General features: G+C 39.9%; 2 protein-coding genes across 2 annotated transcripts in view; one reads left to right on the plus strand and one right to left on the minus strand.

The window, feature by feature from the left end:
- On the plus strand, positions 1-7,662 carry LOC108671340. Its single transcript, XM_018158868.2, has 15 exons — positions 1-106; positions 1,060-1,176; positions 1,380-1,505; positions 1,733-1,866; positions 2,071-2,228; positions 2,588-2,673; positions 3,023-3,112; positions 3,616-3,862; positions 4,176-4,661; positions 4,983-5,420; positions 5,646-5,803; positions 5,924-6,040; positions 6,399-6,598; positions 6,820-6,892; positions 7,096-7,662. Exons 1-15 carry the CDS (start codon positions 38-40, stop codon positions 7,234-7,236), a joined length of 2,640 nt encoding a protein of 879 aa, XP_018014357.1. The 5' UTR covers positions 1-37; the 3' UTR covers positions 7,237-7,662.
- The window catches only part of LOC108671336 (protein virilizer), a 21,794-nt gene continuing 9,373 nt past the window's right edge, over positions 7,065-19,485 (minus strand). Inside the window, exons 12-29 of the mRNA XM_018158862.2 lie at positions 19,087-19,169; positions 18,630-18,790; positions 18,297-18,426; positions 17,759-17,866; positions 17,408-17,516; positions 16,372-16,591; positions 15,858-16,021; positions 15,437-15,585; positions 13,859-15,079; positions 12,753-13,313; positions 12,323-12,498; positions 11,429-11,900; positions 11,093-11,195; positions 10,143-10,324; positions 9,481-9,682; positions 9,004-9,173; positions 8,675-8,798; positions 7,065-7,928 (exon numbers count right to left, since the gene is read on the minus strand). Coding sequence (XP_018014351.1) covers positions 7,717-7,928; positions 8,675-8,798; positions 9,004-9,173; positions 9,481-9,682; positions 10,143-10,324; positions 11,093-11,195; positions 11,429-11,900; positions 12,323-12,498; positions 12,753-13,313; positions 13,859-15,079; positions 15,437-15,585; positions 15,858-16,021; positions 16,372-16,591; positions 17,408-17,516; positions 17,759-17,866; positions 18,297-18,426; positions 18,630-18,790; positions 19,087-19,169 — 4,547 coding nt within the window. The 3' untranslated portion in view covers positions 7,065-7,716. The remainder of the gene's footprint in view (positions 7,929-8,674; positions 8,799-9,003; positions 9,174-9,480; positions 9,683-10,142; positions 10,325-11,092; positions 11,196-11,428; positions 11,901-12,322; positions 12,499-12,752; positions 13,314-13,858; positions 15,080-15,436; positions 15,586-15,857; positions 16,022-16,371; positions 16,592-17,407; positions 17,517-17,758; positions 17,867-18,296; positions 18,427-18,629; positions 18,791-19,086; positions 19,170-19,485) is intronic.

Raw genomic sequence — 19,485 nt, forward strand, 5'->3', positions numbered from 1 at the left:
CTACAAAATATCAGTTGAAGTAGTTACAGAATGAACCATGGCAGTTAGGCAGCTTGCTGTTCAAAAGCATAGTTTGCCTACACCAAAATCAGGCAAGCAGGACACGGTAAGTATAATTTATATTCATTACAATTTTGTATAACAATGTGAATTTTTGTAACAAGATTTTGTGACTGAGTGAAAATTGATTAGTTATTAATCTTGCAGAGAAATGTACCTTATTGTAGTATTGATTAAAGACTTGAAAATCTTTATTACAATTGTTTTCAAAATAGCTTGCAATATTTTGTATTTTCTGGATAGTCATTTACTCTTTTTCTTCTGTAATTCATACTTCATAGGTAAGAATGCCCAATTCGATTTTCTCTGACCATAATCTGATGGCAAAGTTGAATTTTGAGTTGATTAGCCGTTAGATGACTAACGTACAGGAGACCACAGCAAGCATTGTAATTTTATTATTTCTTGTTATTTGTTAATGTTTGATATTGTCAACAAATTAGTTGGTATTAATAGCTTTACTTGAATTTCTGTCTGGTTCTCCAAAAGCAAGTCCTTAAGGGTAGAACATTGAAATCATTGAACAATTTAACATATTTCTAAAATAAAAATACAAATTCTTCATTAAGTGATGGTTTCTGCTTATGCATGGGATTCTAAAATTTCTCTTTGCCATCTTATTTCAATTTCAGAGGGCCAATAGAAGCTCATTTTGTTGATCTTATGTTTGAAATGGTGTGTTTGAAATGCATTTCTATTAATTATTATGTTTGTTTGGCACTGGCAGTAGTAAAGATTATCATTTATAAATATTGCAAAAATAACTTTGACAGTACTGCATTTTGGAAGGTTAAAACTACCATTAGGCATGCTTTTTTACTAGCATGACTAGTTTCTTAACTGATCTTGAATATTCACGTAAATGCTGTACTATCATGTTGAGATTCAATAACTATCCTCAACATAAGCCTTCTTAGTACTCTTGACATTGGGTAACTGTTTGACATTCTTTATATCCAAAGTCCAATGACTGTGAGTTGACTTTTGTTTTTGTTACAGTGGTGTGCACTCTTCCCAAAGGATGTTAAAACTGAACAGAAAAGTTTGCAGTTTGTGAAGAAACTTCTTGCTGTGGGCATTTCAACTCTCACATATTTGCGAAACCTTTTTCCTGAGGTATGCAATAAAGAGATAATTTATTAATATTAGCTTTGACAGTGAGTGCAATAATTCCACAATTAATGGAAATTTTAACAACACCTTTTTTATTTTCTTAGACTTGATTATTATCTTGTAAGCTTCTGTTATTGACAAAATTTATAATATAGGTATGTAGGAATTTTTTGCAGTTTATTTTCTTAAGACTGATAATCTTGCAGACAGCCTACAGAGATCAGAATTGTGAGGGCCTTGATCTGAAGATCTTGATAACGGATACAGATCCGGATGTAGCTCCTCTCATCGACTGGATCAGTGGAGCTTTTGATGCCGTAGATAAGAAATATGTGAGTAAGATCTTGAATCATTTTTTTGTTCACTGACGTTTTGTTCAATTATTACAGGTATGTATTACTGATATCTTGCACTACTACATTACCTATCATCAAAACTTTCAATTTATTTTAATTTTTCTGCTAAGTTTTCCAAATACTTGAAGCAGTGTTCCTTTCTAAGTAATGAAAAATTTCTATTAACATGGTTTATTATAAATTTATGATTGTTTTACTGGCAGCTTCGTCAACTGACACTTGCAATCTCCTGCAACAAGAATCCTGATGACCCAGTGCTGGAAGAGTACTCCTTCTTCTTCACATATGGAGATGATGGATCTGCATCATTGAATGCTATCTCTTCCTCCAACATCAAGTAAGGCATACTTTTTTCCAACTATCTGGCTATAGGGGCCGCGATTTTATTGGGTGATAATAATTATTCTGTACGTAAAAAACTGCAATATTGAGAATTGTGCTTGGCTTGTCTTGAAATTGATTTCATTATGAAAAGGGGTTGTTATAATTTTGCTTTATTTACTAATGTAAATAATAACAATATTAATTATTAATATTGCAGAACAACTTGCGATGGAAGATCTGGCAAAAAATTCTCCAAGCATGAGGTTCGCATGTGCACGAAAAAGTTACTCCGATCCATCATTATTCTAACTCAGACTATGCCTTTGCTGCCCAAGAAAGTCTATATGACCATGCGAATTCTATACTACGATGAAGGCAAGTATCAAGTGAAAATGAGAGCAAAGGAAGCAAGCTGAGATTTTCATAGCATAGTTTGGATGTCATAAAGGTTGTAATTGTTGATTATCGTTTCAGTTTAAATAATTGATAACTATTGCCTCTTTGAGCTTTCAATATACTCCTATGTGAAATGGTACTTATTAATTATTAATCAATTAGAGGATTCTTGAAGTTCAATTGTTGAGTAGAAACTTATTAATGGCCCGTACTATTGGCAGTATACAATATTATGTGATGTAATTTGGGTGCCAGGTATATAATTATTACGGTAGTTTTCAAATATGTCAAATTAGAAAATATTCTTAGCCGTTTACCTCTACCTGCATTGTTAACAGTCACTCCTGCCGACTACGAACCCCAGGGCTTCCGTAGCACCACCATCAGCAGCTATAGTTTCCCGTTCGAACCTGCCGTCTTCACGGTACGAAATAACAAAATTGACTTTATTTTTATTCGTGAGGTTTTCATTATTCCCAACTTGAATTTCATTTCTTTATTATATTCAAATACCTGAAATTATTATTGCCTTTCACAAAATGTCAAAATGTTTATTGTATACCGAACCGTACACGAGATCAGATGTAGATAGTTAATGGAGCATCGAATTGTGGGTGACCTTTTACCTGGGTGTCTGCTCTCCTGTTTCCTCACCTCCTCACAATATTTTAATTCAAATTGCTGTACATTTTTCTCAGCATCCCTTTTATTGACATTTTTTTAATGATACCGATGAAAGCGATTTCTAACATTTTTTATCTAAACTTTGCCAGATGGGTAAAGTGAGCACTGGACACCACTCTCTGACTGTGAAATTGCGCGTTGCCGACGAGCAATTTCCTGGTGACCCTTCCCAATCTCAGGTACGTCAAGCTTTGGTTTGAACCTCATCCTGTAGTGATGTACGTACATATATTGATAGCTGTTTCTGGTTATTATATGAACAAGGCAGATGGTGAAAACTTCTTTCCTTCAAATTCCGGACTTCGGTCCGGAATAAGAACAAGGCAGGGGTTAGATTTATATCCAATGATTTCAAGTTAATGGAAATGTAGTATTGCTTGTTGTCCGTTTAGCATTTCAATTAAAGATAAATTTCAGGAAACGTGAACATGTATATAACGAATTTGATGTAACTTAAGTATGTACGTTAATTTATTTCATGTTGCCATAGCATAATAGTAGCGTTGGTATTTGGATAGCAAAATATTTAGGTAGTTTACTTTTCCTGAGAATATTTTGTGATGAATATTTTCTAGTAGAAATATAAGCCTTAATCAATTTACTGCCTATGGATCTGTTCCATTTTCATTAGATCGAAAAAAATTATTTTTTGATGTAAGTGCAATTTATGGTTGAACAACAGGATACAGGGAGTAGCCAAGAAGCTGCCGATGGACCAGCTGCAATTTTTGCGGTTGTTGCTGCTGTGCCAGACTCGAATCATCTCACCACAGTTACAACTACCATAACTGCTTCGCCTGCTGCTGTTGCAGCTGCTTCTTCTTTGCCTGCTGCTTCGCCTTCGTCTGCTGCTATTCCTTTGTCTTCTGCTTCTCCTTTCCCTGCTGCTGTTCTTTCTACGGATGCGGCGGTGCAGTTGGAATCGCCAGGTACTCCCTGTTATACTTACTATCACTCGAAATGTTTATTGAATGTTCTTAACGTAATAGTGTGTATAGTGTGAGCAGACTTTTTATAATGTTTTGATTTTTACATGCAACTTCCAAGTCAATAAATGTTTCTTGTAAATTCAAAAGTACTTTTGATGATAGAAATGGATCTACAGTTCTACTCTTACCATTCCATTAAATGTATTCTAAGACTTGATCGAAGAATATGACGTTACAATACAAATTTACACCCATGATGGCAAGCCGTAATCGAATCATTTAGCAATATGTTTGAATTTCTTCCAAACCGAAGGTGACCCGAACGCTACCAGCACGCCTCTGTTGTCGTCTTGCTTGTCGCTGCCTTCTTTAGTAGACAACCCTCGTCTTGATGCGGAAATCTTGGCAACTGCCTCTGTTGGTTGTACATCAATCGCGCCACCCGACGTTAGTTTGAACGCAAACAGAGAAGTTAGCACCAACGACGAAACTATTGGAATATCGATTGCTGGACGAGAAAATATGAATTTGAATAGTTCTGTCATTTTGATGGACATTGGACCATCAGTTGAAACAAATAACGGGCCACGTGCAATGGAAGATGATGATTCAGATTGTATCGTGGTTTCTGGAGGCTACGATCGGAATATTAGAAAACAAAGCCAGGATTTTGAAACAAATGCGGATGGAAACTTCAGGCGTTCGACGGGTCTCCGTCGGTGCAAGAGCAACTTTTGGACCAGCCCTCTCTCTTTGGTGCCGTGTCTCAGCAAGGAGAAGCCTCTTAATGTTCCCAAAGGTAATGTTATAAATGTTATAGGTTCTCGTGATTTTTGAAGGATGTAGTTTACGAGACCTTTGAGTTTATTTTTACCACTATTCTTATCTTTTTCTTGCGCTAGTCATTTGTTTTTGTCGACATTTAGCTTTCGTAAATCCAATGAATATGTTGCTATAGATTAATTTTAATTTTTGTACTTGTAACCGTTTATTATTGTTGTCAACTAAATTCTTCATGCTTTTCAGCGTTGTTATTACGGGTTTATTTGACTTTTACATTCAGTAAATTTGGGGTAACGAAAGATACTTTTTTGACACTATCGTTTTTGTTCCTCTTCAGGATCACAGGAACAACAAGTACCGTGCGTTGTCACCGACTCGAACGCCGGCTCCTCAGCCACCAAACAGAATGCTCCTCTTGACGATGGTGGCTGTTCTTCTACTTTGAGCGAGTTTGCGGTCAAACTCGAACATCCTCAAGCGGCGACAATCCAAGATGTAAAAACTATTGACCTTGTCGAAAACGACTTCAGAACCGGAAGTCCAATGACATCTGGTGAAGTAGAGCTGAACAAAGTTCAACAACAACTCCCCAATAAAAGGGAGCTTGGTGAAGGCGATGAGACGCCACTGCTTTTCTCTCTTACTTCAGAGGAAATTGGGGAGCCGTTAGATTCGAAGGAAGGTGTCAAGTGCTCCGAGTCGCCGATCTTAAACGAAAATTTATCAGCCTCTGTCACCCCGTACCACACTCCCTCTCTGAAAGCCCCCGGATCTGGTGAATATTCTTGTTAAACATTTAGTTCTTATCTATTTAGGTGAACGCTCTTAAAATTTGTTTCTGTTGTTAAAATTTTGATCCTAGCAAGATTATTCTAGCATTCCTCACATACTAGGTCAGGTCGATCATTTTAAAGCAGAATAAATCCAAGTTTAAACAATATAATCACCTCCCAAACCCGTTTTATAGATCACCATTTACATATTTGTTGGTCTTTGTCAGCGTGTTCGGCAGTGTCGCAGTGCAGCATCCGCAGCGTCTCTGTTGCACTCGCTCCTAGCCAGCCCAGTCCAGGCTATCCAGTCCGCTGTGCCTGTCTCGCCAACGTCGATCATGGCCTCATGATCCTTTGCGATGTTTGCGGCAACTGGCAACATGGCGTGAGTTCCCTCTGTTATCTTGTATGTGCATACATGTGAAGTATACGTTTCAACAAACAATTATTCCAGTTGATGCTATTTTCATTTGTTGTGCGTTAACCTCAAATGGTTACTTGACAGGCGTGTTTCGGTATCATACGCGCTGAAGATGCTCCAGAACGACACGTCTGCCAACTGTGCTCTGATCCGCCTGATCTATGCACTGACCCACGCTTGTGCTACTTGTCCAGCGTGAAGGTAGCATTGTTCTCAAAACCCTAACTTGCCATCGAATTTGAGACAAAATCCATGTTTGCTCTTCTATTTTCCTTAAAACTCGTGTTTTTCTGCATACTTATTTTATTCAATTACATTCGTTGTAATTGAAAAAGCTGCCGTATAGTCTTTCTTCAAATGAACATCTAATTAACTTTCATTGTCCATGACTCTCAGTTTCGCGTTTATCTTTGTACAAGAAATATCAAAGGATACTTCATCTCAAGCCTGCATAGATGATTTATTATACCTACTATTGAAATTTATAGGTATTTTAACTATAAGCATTGTTCATGTGTAGCGTATTAATAATAAATATGTATGAATTCATGGTTTGCAGCTGGAAGAGACGTGTTTGTTTCGACGCTGCGTAGCCATGCTGCGAACGACCGACGTCAACGCCAACACGGAGCTGAGCACCGTCGCGCTGGCGCACAGCCTGCAGTGCGATATCTCGAAGGCAACTTTTGTCGTGGAGCAGCTCATAAACGCTGGTGTGCTCAGCACAGTTAGGAACTCTGCCAGGCGCAGCTCGGCCAAGTGGGTTCATCTCCAATGATGAAAAATTTCCCCTCCTTCTACCGACATTACTCTCGGTTTAGCTAGTTGTGTCCATTTTTTTCAAACGCACGTATCAATAAAGGCCTAATTAGTGAAACTGGAAATTAGAAGAATTTTCCACCCGCTGATGCTTAATTATTGTAAACGCCTGTATTTTTCTTTTTTCGCACTCTAATGACGAATTATATTTCAACTTTCAGAAAGTTAATTGTGAACACAGAAACGCTGGAGAATGAGGCGGTGCCTAAGTTCTTCGGGAAGCGGAGCTCCCAAGTTAGTGACACTATAAAGCCGAGATAATTTTCTGACCTTTATACGTCAGCATAAACAGAAGTTAATTGATCTTATATGCATAAAATATTATGAGGCATATCAACGATTATGCCACTATTAATTAGTTACTGTGTAATGCATCTATGTGATGATGTATTAACGCTGTTGAGGGTCAGTCAAGAACAATTTTAATTATGTTTCAGAGATTGGAAAGCGAGGAACCATTACCTGTCGAAGAATCGGCAACAGCAGGGACTTCTCAAGAATGGGCGCCGCGGCCAAAGAAGATTAAAGCATCCATGTCGACAACGGTGATGGAAAAAACCCCTCAAGCCAAGCGATAGAAAAGAAATTTGCAACATGAGTGCTGCTGATTGATAGAACGGATTAATATGTTGAAATCATAGGTTGAAGGTTTTGTTACAGGAATCTCTTAAGACTGATATCAAGAGGAAGCTTATATTATTTTACAAAGGAAGTGATCTTATTTTATTTGATAACGTAGAGATAATAAACGCGGCTTTGAGTTATCAAAGAATAGACTTTAAAATATCGTAGATTTAGCATAACTATAATGAATAAACTATTCACTATATATAAGTGAAAGAAAAGACTTCGTGATCTGCAAACGTTTTATATTAATAGTCAAGTATGTTACTAGAGTCGATAGAAAGTAAGGACGCCATTATTACTATTAGATTTAAACATGCTGGTTTTTGAACATTTTATTGTTAGCATTTGAACATTCTATAGTACATTCATTTTTAAGCTACGTCTTTTCTCTGACCAAACATTGCATTATTAGAACTCCGACTATTACAACATCAGTGAAAACCACCGCGCATGTGTCTACCACCTCTATCTCCATAGCCCCCTGGAGCTCCACGTGCAAACATTCCTCTGCCACGCATAAATCGCATGCCCATTCCTCCGGGTGTCTGAGGGCGGTATTGATTACTGGCCATTGTCATGGGCCCACTTCTGATGACACCATCGCCCCCTCTGAAGTTCCAGCGCATACCTCGGTTCATCATACCTGGGACATAACAAGAATTATTTATCATAATGTTTTAAGTGACCTTCGTTCCAGCTGCAACTTTGAAAAGGATGTGTCCCTGTTAATACAATTTCCCTTAGCTTGGTCGTCCGAAATCCTCTATTGGTTACACATTTGATGCGGTCGTAGATAATGTCGATTGACATTAAAAATGACTTGGGAAACACACCTATATCGGTGTTGTTTTTTGACAATTGAAAAAATTTCAAATAGCCAATTGTGAATAATGATGCTGCCATTGCCTTATTGATAGGGGCTCTGAGAAAGGCGTCTCTTGATTTTTATTTATTTTTTTGTCGGAACAAGTTCAATGGCCGATTATCGGCCAATAGGACCCACCCATGGTTTTGAACTAACGTACAGACTGATTTGATAGGATTAATTAAGAGGCCAAGGAAGAAGACGTCGTGCTGTCATGACGTGAACCGAGAGAGAAACGTCCGTAACAGGGGGGACTACAAATTAACCGCAGCATTGTTTTGCCATAAGAGCTTGATTATAATTTTATCTTCAGTCAGCTCAATGCCTGATATCTTACACCTTGCAATGATGTTCCGTCGAAAAATGAGAACGGTAGACGACTCATCAGATGGTAGTTACATTCTTCAATCAAGATTTTATTGACTCTTAATAGTAAATTTCATGCTTTCAATTCACATTATTCGCACATTTCTTTTACCTAAGAATTCCTTAGCAACGAATTTCTATAACTATAATCTTCTAACCTCTGTTGTTGAAGTCTGGTCTGTACATGGGCCTGTACATGAACCGACCGGGCATGGGCCCTCCTCTTCCATCCCCTCTGGTCATGCCACGGCTCCCTCGCCCTCGCATGCCATCCAAAATCATCTGTGGGAACGAGTGTATTGTATAGTAGTTAATTAGGTATCATTGATACATGAAATGTAAGCCTGAACTCCCATGGCTCACGTTTCCATCAATATTTAATTTTTCGTTGCAAGGAAACATCACAGATTACAGAAAATATTCCAGAGAAAATTCGTCGTTCAAACTCGTTATCACAGCAACCACAACAATGAAAATAAATGCTCACTTTTCCGCGACCGAACGATATCCTGTTGTATCCCGTTGGTCCTGTGGGCTGGTGTCCCGTGCTCTCTAAAGCCACAAAATCGTCTACATGCAAAGAAGGTGGACGAGAAGTGTTTGGCGGACGGCAGCGGAATGGGTCCGAGCGCGAGTTGAGTCCGCGAGTTGCAAAACCTACGAAAGAAATTATTTTGATTACAATCTTAAAAACTATAATTTCTGCATCAACCAAAATTTTTTCTTGCACAAGATTTTGCTGTTCTACGTTGTGTTCATTTTTAGTACCTATAGCAGAAACCTGCTTGCCACGACTTGAGGTACGAGTTCAGATGTTCATTTCACGCATTCTTAATCAATATGAGAGAATGTATAGAATAAATTTGATATGTGAAAGACTTTGACAATGAAAAGATTTGATAAAATTAATAATTCCTCGTTCAAGAGACCCGTAGAAAATGTGGTTTCTGGATTGTTCTCTCACCATATGGCCTGATGCCTCTGCCTGCGGCTGCTCGTGTTGGAATCGAGCTCCCTCTGAATTTAGTAGGCCCTTTGGATAGCATTGGGCCCTTTTGTGGGGAAAGGCCTGCCTGGTGCCCCCTCAGTACTTTCTGCACACTCGCCTCCAAGTCAAAGTCGCTCACGTGGCAATCCCGCAAGAGCTCGCTCAGCGACATGGGGATCTGCAGCAAATGGAGTAAATGTAATGACAAGACATATTCCAGGCTAACATCATAACATAGTAGATGGTCAGAAGTTAATTTTACACATTAAATTAACAATTCTCATGAAGTTTCACTTTGGTAATCACAAAAACAACATTTTTCTTGTGATAATCACTTTGTCACAAGATACGGTAATCGTGGTGAACTTTGATAAGTTTCGAATTCAGATTTTCCAATGTAGGAATAATTGCGAAATGAAAATTGCCGTTGTGCGAATCTACTATGGGATTTAGAAACATCTTAAAGATCAGATTTGAAAGACCAACTAAAAACAACACGAATGTAAGGTGTGCAAGGTTGTAGAAGCACAGTTACCAGTACTAAAAGAAATTTAGTTAGTGAAAGATACTTCACCATTGATTAATGCGATTACTTTTTTTCATGACGTGTGCATAGAATAGCGTAAGTGGTAACGAACCAAATCGTGGTCTGGATCATCGAAGACGTCAGCGTAGAGAGAGGGAGGTGACTGCAGCCACAGCTTCGGAGACTCGAGGTCAGCGGACGGCGGGCAGCACACAAGACGCTGGTCGTACTGTTGGGTGACGCTGCGACCCCCTCGGCCCATCCAACCTCCATCTTCCTCCGTTACCTCGCTCACTAGGACAATTACTCCATTGTTATGTCACTCCAAAACCAAGAAAGAATCTAACCTTTTCCAATTTGTTTACTAGAGGCACACTTCCAACTCGTGCAAGACATGCAAACCAGCAGTCTTGCATTATGAACAGCTTTTAGTCTACTAATGAGCTCGCGATTAAATGATAGGAAGTAGCCACATAAGGCTCGATAAGAAAACCGTACCATGAGGCGTAAAATCATTCAAAACCTAAATTTAAATAGGACAATGGATTATAGCTTATCTAAATCAACCGTCACGAAATAACTGATACGTAGGAATGATAAAGCTAACAATTTATGAGTATGATTTATGACTGTGAAAGTAGAATACACAACTTCTAAACAAAATTAAGCATTACCTTAAAAAATATAACTCAGTACTCACTGCAGTGAGTGACAGAGAGCGCATTTCCTCGTCGACGAAAACTCGAGGTCACGGACAGACGGACGGACAGACAGACAGACGGACATGGCGAGCACAATATTGCATTTTTTCCATAAATGAGAAAATGCGCTAAAAAGCGCAGAACATAAGAGTCTGTCACTCTGACGATGAGCTGATACTTACTATTGCATTAGCCAGTAAAGTATTTCTTATGTGCTTTCAATTCCCAAGTCTGAACTAGTTATATTCCCAAGTCTAAACTAGTTGTATAATAAGCTGAAATTTTTCGAATATTTCAGGGAATAATTGAGAAATAACGACATGCAATAAAATACATTACACAGAACTTGAAATGTTCATACCTCGAGCGCAGGAGTCAAGAGGATCGCAGGCGACCAACATCGCTAACAGCTCAGTGATGTCGACGTACAGACGCTCCAAGAGGCACTCATGAGCCTCGCAGTTCTGAAATGTGACCGAGGTTTAATTAAAAAAAATTCAATAATGATAGAAGTTAATTTATTTCTTCTTATCGCGGTGCTACACCGAACAACAGAAAAAAATAAAACTTGAAAATTGATCACTATTACGAAAATGTAAGTCATAGAATTAAGTGATGAACTATATCTTTAAGATGTACTTTGGCAGCACTTTATACATCGGATAGTATTAGGATATTAGTTGCATAGAGAACTCACAACAACAATGTCTGCCAGGAACTGCAGAGGATGTGAAGTTAATGTAGCTTTCTCGCCATTAGAAGTGATTTTCGCAGCAGTCGTTGAGACAGCCGCTTTGTGAGCGATTCCCAAATTTTCACCTTCATTACGATCGCTTGCATTTTTATCGTGTGGAGCTCCATTTAAACCAACATTGGATTCCGGGTTAAGAGCCGAGATATTCTTCAGCTTAGCAGTTCCAGGCCACGACAAATAATTGCACAAGTCGGCCACAGAGACTGCCATGGAGCGCAACTGAACTGGCACGCGTGTATCACAGTTGGACTGAGGAGCAGCATTTTCTTGTAGCACTGACGCGTCGGGATACAATAGACTATGGATTAAATTCATCAATATTTGGAGAGTCTCCAGCGCTTCTTCAGACCTGGGAAGATCGCTCACAAGACTTTGAAGAACGGGTAGCAAGCAGCCTCGTCGCTTGTCAAGAACGCTGTAAACACACAAAGGGAAGAGAATTTGAAATTTAAGAGAATTTGAATTTCAATTAATTTATAGTAATTCAACAAAGTTTTATATTACTTGAGTCTAGAACAGATGCCTTAAGCTTACATAGTAACTGACGACCAATTTCTTCTTTTAAAACAACTGAAAATCAACAAACTACGGTATTTGTTTAGAGGTCCTGTTTACCAAGGCACGAGATATAGGTTAGCTTTTACAGGTCGAATTTCACATTATTTCGAAAGGCTACCTACCTTTCAAACACATTAGATGCTAAAATATCTAAAAAAAATCCAATCTAAACAGTACTCACAGCAAATTATCTACAATTATCAGCCATATAAATATATTTCAAGCAAAATTCGATTAATTATTATAAATAGAGTGAATTGAATGGCAGCATATACGAACGTTTTGAGGTGGAAGAGACCGTAGTCATGCGCGGAGACGTCCAGAAGGCACAGCAGTAGAGGCTGCAAGAGACGCTGCGTCACGGCAGGCTGAGCCAGCAGCGACACCTGACACTCTAGTAGCGGAGCCAGTAGCTCCCGGCACGGCACGCCCCACTGCAATCCTTCATAACCGCTCTGGTGGGTAAGGGAAATCCTAGTAAACAATAAGACTTAAACTTCATAGGGCGCAAGTTGAGTGATTAGGAGTGAAAATAAATAATGCAATATATGGGCGCCAGTAAAGTACTACTGCACTACTTGCAGCTCGTTAAAAAAATAGACGGACCATTACTTGAAAGGGTACATTAATTTTTTATCTAAAACATATTTTCGATTAGTTCGCACAAACGACATATGATACTACGAGAATTATTCACAACGAAACTTACCAGGAGGTTGTTTTGAGCTCGGCACAAATGCAGCACCAAGAGACATCGAGGATAACGAACATGGGTGCCAGCTTCCCCTTCAGCAGTAACGCAGAACGTCCAGTGCGACAGCAGAGCCGAGTACGGCTCCGACATAAACAAATGAAGCAGCGCCGCCTTGATACCGGCGTGCGACGCTAAGGACGCTAACGTGTACATTACTCGTGAGAGATCCCGATAACTGTCATCCAGCCTTTGATATTGAAGACACAAATCTAGCAGAGGACGTACAACAATCATTACAGTCTGGGGGGCAAGATCTGCCAGTGCCACGATGGTGCGGCGTAAGGCGTACGTGAGGCTGGCATGAGCACCAGGCGCAAGGTTAATTATCAGCTGATGAAAATCTTCCCCTAGAGGAGCAATGTTTGTGGCCCATAATTTACGAACAACAATGTAGCGCTCCTTCTCTCCGGCTGTCAGTTGCCTGCCAGACACTGGCAAAGGAAGTGGCAGTAGCTCTGTCAGTAAACACAAACCGGCTACTATCGTGTGAGGAGCGCGATCGCAGAATTTTAGTATCTGAAAATACACAAAAGAATAACAAAAAATGCGTTAGAACATGTAAACTCTCGGTACAATAGAACGATAAAAAAGGGCTAATCAAATTTATATTCAGTGGCAGTAATGGTGAATAACACATAGGGACTGAAAAAATTAGATAAGTACTCACTGCAGTGACTAGTGAGTGACAGAGAGCACATTTTCTGGTCCGTCCATCCGTGAAGTCACGGACAGACAGACGGACGGACGGATATGACGAGAACAACAGCGCTTTTTTTCCAAAAATGAGAAAATGCGCTAAAAATGTATGCTAAATTTACCAGACAGCCAGTTTCAAGCAGGCATTATAATCTATATATAAGCGTTGTAAATTTCCCCCCAATCTAATCTTTCGACAGAAGAAGAATTGATTTCGACAATACCAACACATACTTGAATAGAAAAACAATGCAGGGAAATACTTACGAAGAAGAAAATATCACTAAATAAGTGAGGAAATATTAAAGAAAATGAGAAGAGGCTCGCATTAGCAAGTAAAGTTATAACAGTCCCATAGAGTTTACCTGGAGCAGCATTTGCGGCCACAGCGCGTTGACATCACAAGGAGTGTCTGGGATGTGTCCCGGTTGGGTGTAGAGCAGCAGCGTCTGCAACACGAGACGCTGGAGAGGCGATGCGGAGTCCCAGTGCGGACAGGACTCGGGGAAGGACGAGAGTAGCAGATATGTCGACAACAGAGGCTGGACGCTAGACAAATCACGGTAGGCAGCTCCTCTAGCGCGTATCACTTGCTGCAGGAGGGCATGAATCAGCGTCAGCGCGGGACGGAGAAGGCAAACCAAAAGCCCTCCCTGAGACCCCCCTAATTTTGCTACGTGCAGACCAGGTTGAGGATTCAGATTTGCTAGCTTGATGAAAAAGCTGTTGAGATGCGTAATCAAGTCTGCCGAGAAAAACTGAACGATTGCATATTGATACTTCAACTCCTGTATGACCTCTTCGTTCTCTTGGTTGTCCACGGCTGGTTGTGTTGGCTTTGGCGGAATCGCCAAGCTCTCCATGATCCGCAGCAGTGTGAACAATTCTCCAGGAAATTTATCAACATGGTCTAGTTGGCCTTTGAATGCTTCCACAAGTTGGGGGATGTTGTCGTACGAGAAGCTTTCGCGTTTTCTACTAATTGAAAGCCATGGCAAAAGCTCTGATAATTTGGCAGCTTCTTCTAGCTGAGGACCGCCTCGGGTCTCCCAATTTTCGATGATCTGGCATATCTTCTCGGAGTAATTCTCGAGGAAAGTTGCGTTTCCATCAAACTTGACCGTGGCTGCTAAAATTTCGATTGCATAGCCAACGCAAGCAGCTTTTTGTGGAGCTGATTCGGCCGAATCTTTAGGAGCGAGGAGATTGAGATAAGGCATCAGTAGATCCAAATAGTCCCCGGTGGCAAGCGTCTTTATAAGTGATAACTTCGACCGATGAGAGTACATAATCCCTACTAATGCATTCAAGTGAACGAGTGATTGCTGAACGTCAATCGTGTTACTCCGACCGACCACCTGCGACTGGTCTTCGGTTAGTTTTGAACTGTCATTTTCTGAAGAGTCACCGACATTCCACCGAGCACTGAGACTGGCCAAAGAATCTAGTTGATGAAGAACATGAAGCTGTTCGATAAGTAAAACACCCAAGTCTTGGGGAAGAAGTGGAGGGTATCCAGGAGATTCGTCAAGATGGTAAGCTCGAGCATTACGGCCGTGGACACTCGCACTATCGCCGTCAATTGTCTGAAAAAAAAAATTCACGGTACCATCATGTCATTTGGCCAACAGAAAATCTTTCAAATCCATCAACAAAAAGTCAACCAGATGAATTAAACTATTTTTATGACTTTAAATGTGCTTTGAAAACTAATTCCGACTATATTAAAGTAAAATTATTTAATGCTAAAAATAAGCTATTCTAATCATTGACAATTAATTACAAAGGTTAATTCTAAGAGAATTGCTATTTTGTGGACTTCAAGCCAGGCGGCATGTTGATAGGATTTGTCGGTCCCAATCGAGATAATTTTCGACAGCAATGTAAAAGTCGATAAATTAAAATAAGTTTTTAACATCAATACATTAAGTCACTTAAGATACCCTGAGTAGAGCCTTAATTAGAGCCGTGGAGTGGCGATGGTGAACGGCAAAAAAAGTGAGGCCGCGAGGGCTGCTCGCAATGGCAGTGATGAGGCGCGACACGAGCGATGACACCACGCGCACGGCGGACGCTTCCTGCCAGCTCTCGCCTGAAGAACAATTTAACACATATACTAATAAAATAAATTTTTGTATAGTTAGGCAGAAGTTTTTCTTTAATGCAAGTTTTAATAAAGACCAGAGCGTATTTCTTATTAATGATTTTCTTATAAATTTACTCGATGCCGAGAAAATTAATAAGAAATACGCTCTATCTTTAATAAAACTTGCATAATAAAATAAAGTACATTTCTTCGTGAGAGATGCGTGTAAGCTATATGTCAGCGTGAATATCACATAAAATACCGTAATCATAACGTACTTTTACCCTGAATAGGAGTAGTGAGCTGCAGCTCGTAGGTGAGAGCGTTGCATAGATATGCAAGAGAGGGTACGAGGTCACCCAACTGCAGCAATACCCACACCTCTTGCAGGATATCGTAAGGGCATCTAGGGACCTGGAACTGCTTTCCCGCCGGAAGGTATCTGCAATATACCAGATTTTAGAAACGAACAAAATTACAAATCACCGCAAAAATCCTCAGTACAGTTCGTGAATATAGCCAGTATACCAATATTGAGCTCATGCAATTTCCCTAGAAATTACTTTTTTCGAACATAGTAACCAGCCAATTTTGTCAAGAACATGTACACTAAGAATGCGAGCGTGATGTCTTTCAAATCGTTTGGAAAGCTGCATCTAGAAATAATAAGAAGGATGAGGAAGAGCGCGATACTTAACTTTTTAGATATTCACGCATAAAAATAGTTCTCTTTACGAATAAATTTAAAAATTATCCTCCTAAATAAGCACTAAGTGTAGACGCTCAAAGCACCTCGTCGGCTGAGCCAGCAGCAGCTCGGCATGAGTGTAGGTGTGCAAGATGCGCGAGAGGCATGACGTGATCGAGGATATGAGGGCTCGTGGTACGGAAAATACAGGACGAGGAGGCTCTTCATCTTCAGCTTCGTCTCCTATTTCATCGTCTCGAACGCTGCTATCGTCCACGTCTATCATGTCAGTGGCAGCGCACCATTCGTCGTCCGTGCCTCCACCTGCACGATTGTAGAATTTAAATATAGATAATTCAAGCAGCACATTAGGTATAAATGTTTCCTAAAAGTGAATTCAAATAGCAATTCAATTGTCTATGAGGAATGAATAGAATAATCAAGAAGATTTGTTGTCCGTGGCGTGGTAACCTAACAGCACGCACGTTCATACCAACCAAACTGAGAGCAAACGTGAGACAAGAGCCACAAGACAGCGAGCGGGTATTGATAAAACGAAACTGTCTTTGAAACAGAAGCAATTAACAGCAACCAAAATTATAAAACATAGGAAAGAATACTGTTCAATAGCACGCTCGTAGAGAGATTGAAGTTACTTTCAAAATTATTTGCCTGATAAAATGCAGACAAAATTCACCAAAAAGTAAACTTTGCCATGCCAGCCGTCATTGTAGTCTTTCAGTTTTCCCATTTGAGTAATTATCTACTTATACAGAAAAGCAATGGAGCACATTGAGACGTTTTTAAGCGGCATTAAACTAGTAACGAACACAATATTAGGCATTAATCACCGATAAACAGTTAAGAACTGGTTCGTATCTGCCGACTCAATCTCTGTACCCATCTCGACTGTACCCGACTCAATCTCAATAACATCATTGTTTTACAGTAAGCTATGTCGTTAATCGCAACAAAGATATAAAATGAAAATCGTGATTCGTCTCTTTCCACACGTAACAATGAAGAAGTGATCATATTACTATTTCCAGGAGAGCAATAAACTGCAATTTAAACGGAAACTACTGAAGCTTCATCAGGACCGGTATGAGCTGAGAGAATGACCACCAAATCGACACTCACTCGGCGGCAGTGTCACAGGAGTAGCGCACGTCGGTCCAGACTTGCGTTCAACGTTTGCTTCAGGCCGTAGTTTTATGTCATGTGCGTCTTGATTCGTTTCTTCTGTGTCCTGAACATAATAAACCATCTTAGATACAACAAAAATTTCATATGACAACGAATAGGTCCATATCAATTAAAATGATAAATTTCAATAGTTTTCTCCACAGCAACATATAAATAACATTAATTCTATTCTCATCCGTAGTTAGTCATATATAACTAGTTATTAATTTAACTGAACTTTCAATTAGCTATTAATTGTAATTACTACAGTTCTTAAAAACTAGAGCATTTATAAGGTTTGCTTACCAATATAGTGAGGGGAGGCACGAGAGACTGCAGGGCCGTCACGTCATCGCGCAGTTTCTCCACGACCTCGAGCAGGTGAAGCTTGCGCAGCACAGCCGCTAGAGCGGCCTGCCACATTGACAATATTTTAAAACACTTCAACTGAGATAATAACTTTATCCTTACCCAATCATGTAAGATGCAATAAAAAGTTCACTTTCACAAAAGAAGTATCTTACAATCCAACGAAAACTCGAAATTTTCAATCAAAAACACTTTACAAGGAGTGATAGCAAGCCTACGCTTATGATAGTTGTATCGTAAATAAAGTAGTATCGTGTTAGGTACCATCCGTGATTAAGTGTTAACGGAAACCAGACGTACTCAAAGAAATTAATGAGACTTTGTCCAAACAGCGATGCAGTTTTGCCCTTATATGGGTTATGTTGACCCAGTTTGGCCAGGAAAAAGTACGTATCAGTGCTACACGCAGCAACGTGACCATTAGGACAACAAGATTCATCCATTATTTTTAGGTGCAGTGAAGGTTGGAGCGAACCTTGGCTCGAGTGTTTGTGGTGTCGGTCAGCAGCTGCAGCAGCAGCTCGTAGCCTGTCTGGTCCAGTTTTGGCTGCAGCGATAAGAACATTTGTACGCCCGTACAGGTGCTCAGTATGCTGTCAATACATCTGCACGAAGACAAACCGTGTATTAAAATTCATTGCCAAGAAAATAGAGCGTAAGTTCGCCAAAAAATATAAAATGCAGTGCTTATACCAAGAATACACCATTTTAGCCAAATTTGTCAGTAAACATTTGCCTGACCGAAAAGCGACTTGACATTGATGACGGAAAATGAAGACATGCACGACAATGCGACTACTGAGGATACCTGACGATGAGCAGCTTGATAGAGATGGCCATGAGAGGTTCCAGGTACAGTGCCCTGAGAGCGTGCAGCAGCGGCAGTTGGTAGAGCAGATGCCGAGTGATGTCATCGCTGCAGAGACAGAGCTGCGTGCACAACCTGATGCCAGCCTTCAGGTGCCGAATCTGTCATTATAAAATATTTCAATCGTCAGTTATATGAGTCGCATACATATCCAATGTGCTATATCTGCAACAGCTACTAAATCCAGACCATTAGCTGCATCTGACATCCTGTCATTACTTTAGAACCCAAGTATAAAACATTATCAAAGGAAATATTTTCTCCCTGACCAAACTTCATTTATACGAAGGTGTACATTCGGTGCATCTGAAATGCGAGTAATTGCAATGTGCATCACAGTAAAGTTTCACTACTAATATTTTTATTAAAGACATAGATAATTGTCAAGAATTCTGACCTTATAAACAGGCTGCGGCTGGGCCATGGCGCACTCCATATCCAAGCTGGCGGCTATCCAGCCACACAGCGTGGACACGCATTCTGTCCACAGCAGATATAATGTCATCTTAAATAATCTCAGGGACACGGTAAACCGAAGCATCGCAAGTCAACGTGCCTAACGTTAATTTGCAATGCCATATAAATTAAGAAGATAGTTTTCGCAAGAAAGTTCTCATTTTTTTAATTTGTGAAAGGGAAATGCAGGAAATTCATATCTGACAATGCGCTGATCATCTATTGTGACAGTACTTGAACATACAACTCATTGCACAGAAGTAAACAGCGAGGTGTTTCTCCATAAAACCTGAGCAACTCATGATAGATTTTTTCGTAAATTTAATATTGCAAATCAGAG

Source organism: Hyalella azteca, unplaced genomic scaffold (assembly GCF_000764305.2).
Source record: "Hyalella azteca isolate HAZT.00-mixed unplaced genomic scaffold, Hazt_2.0.2 contig9714, whole genome shotgun sequence".
NCBI classification, from domain to species: Eukaryota; Metazoa; Arthropoda; class Malacostraca; order Amphipoda; family Hyalellidae; genus Hyalella; species Hyalella azteca.

What these genes read in the sequence shown, in the direction of transcription:
- LOC108671340 (XM_018158868.2), top strand. Translation starts at nt 38, where the DNA reads ATGGCAGTTAGGCAGCTTGCTGTTCAAAAGCATAGTTTGCCTACACCA. An exon ending in GGTGCAGTTGGAATCGCCAG is followed by an intron (nt 3,863 to 4,175) that starts GTACTCCCTGTT and finishes TCCAAACCGAAG; the next exon opens with GTGACCCGAACGCTACCAGC. An exon ending in TCGGGAAGCGGAGCTCCCAA is followed by an intron (nt 6,893 to 7,095) that starts GTTAGTGACACT and finishes ATTATGTTTCAG; the next exon opens with AGATTGGAAAGCGAGGAACC.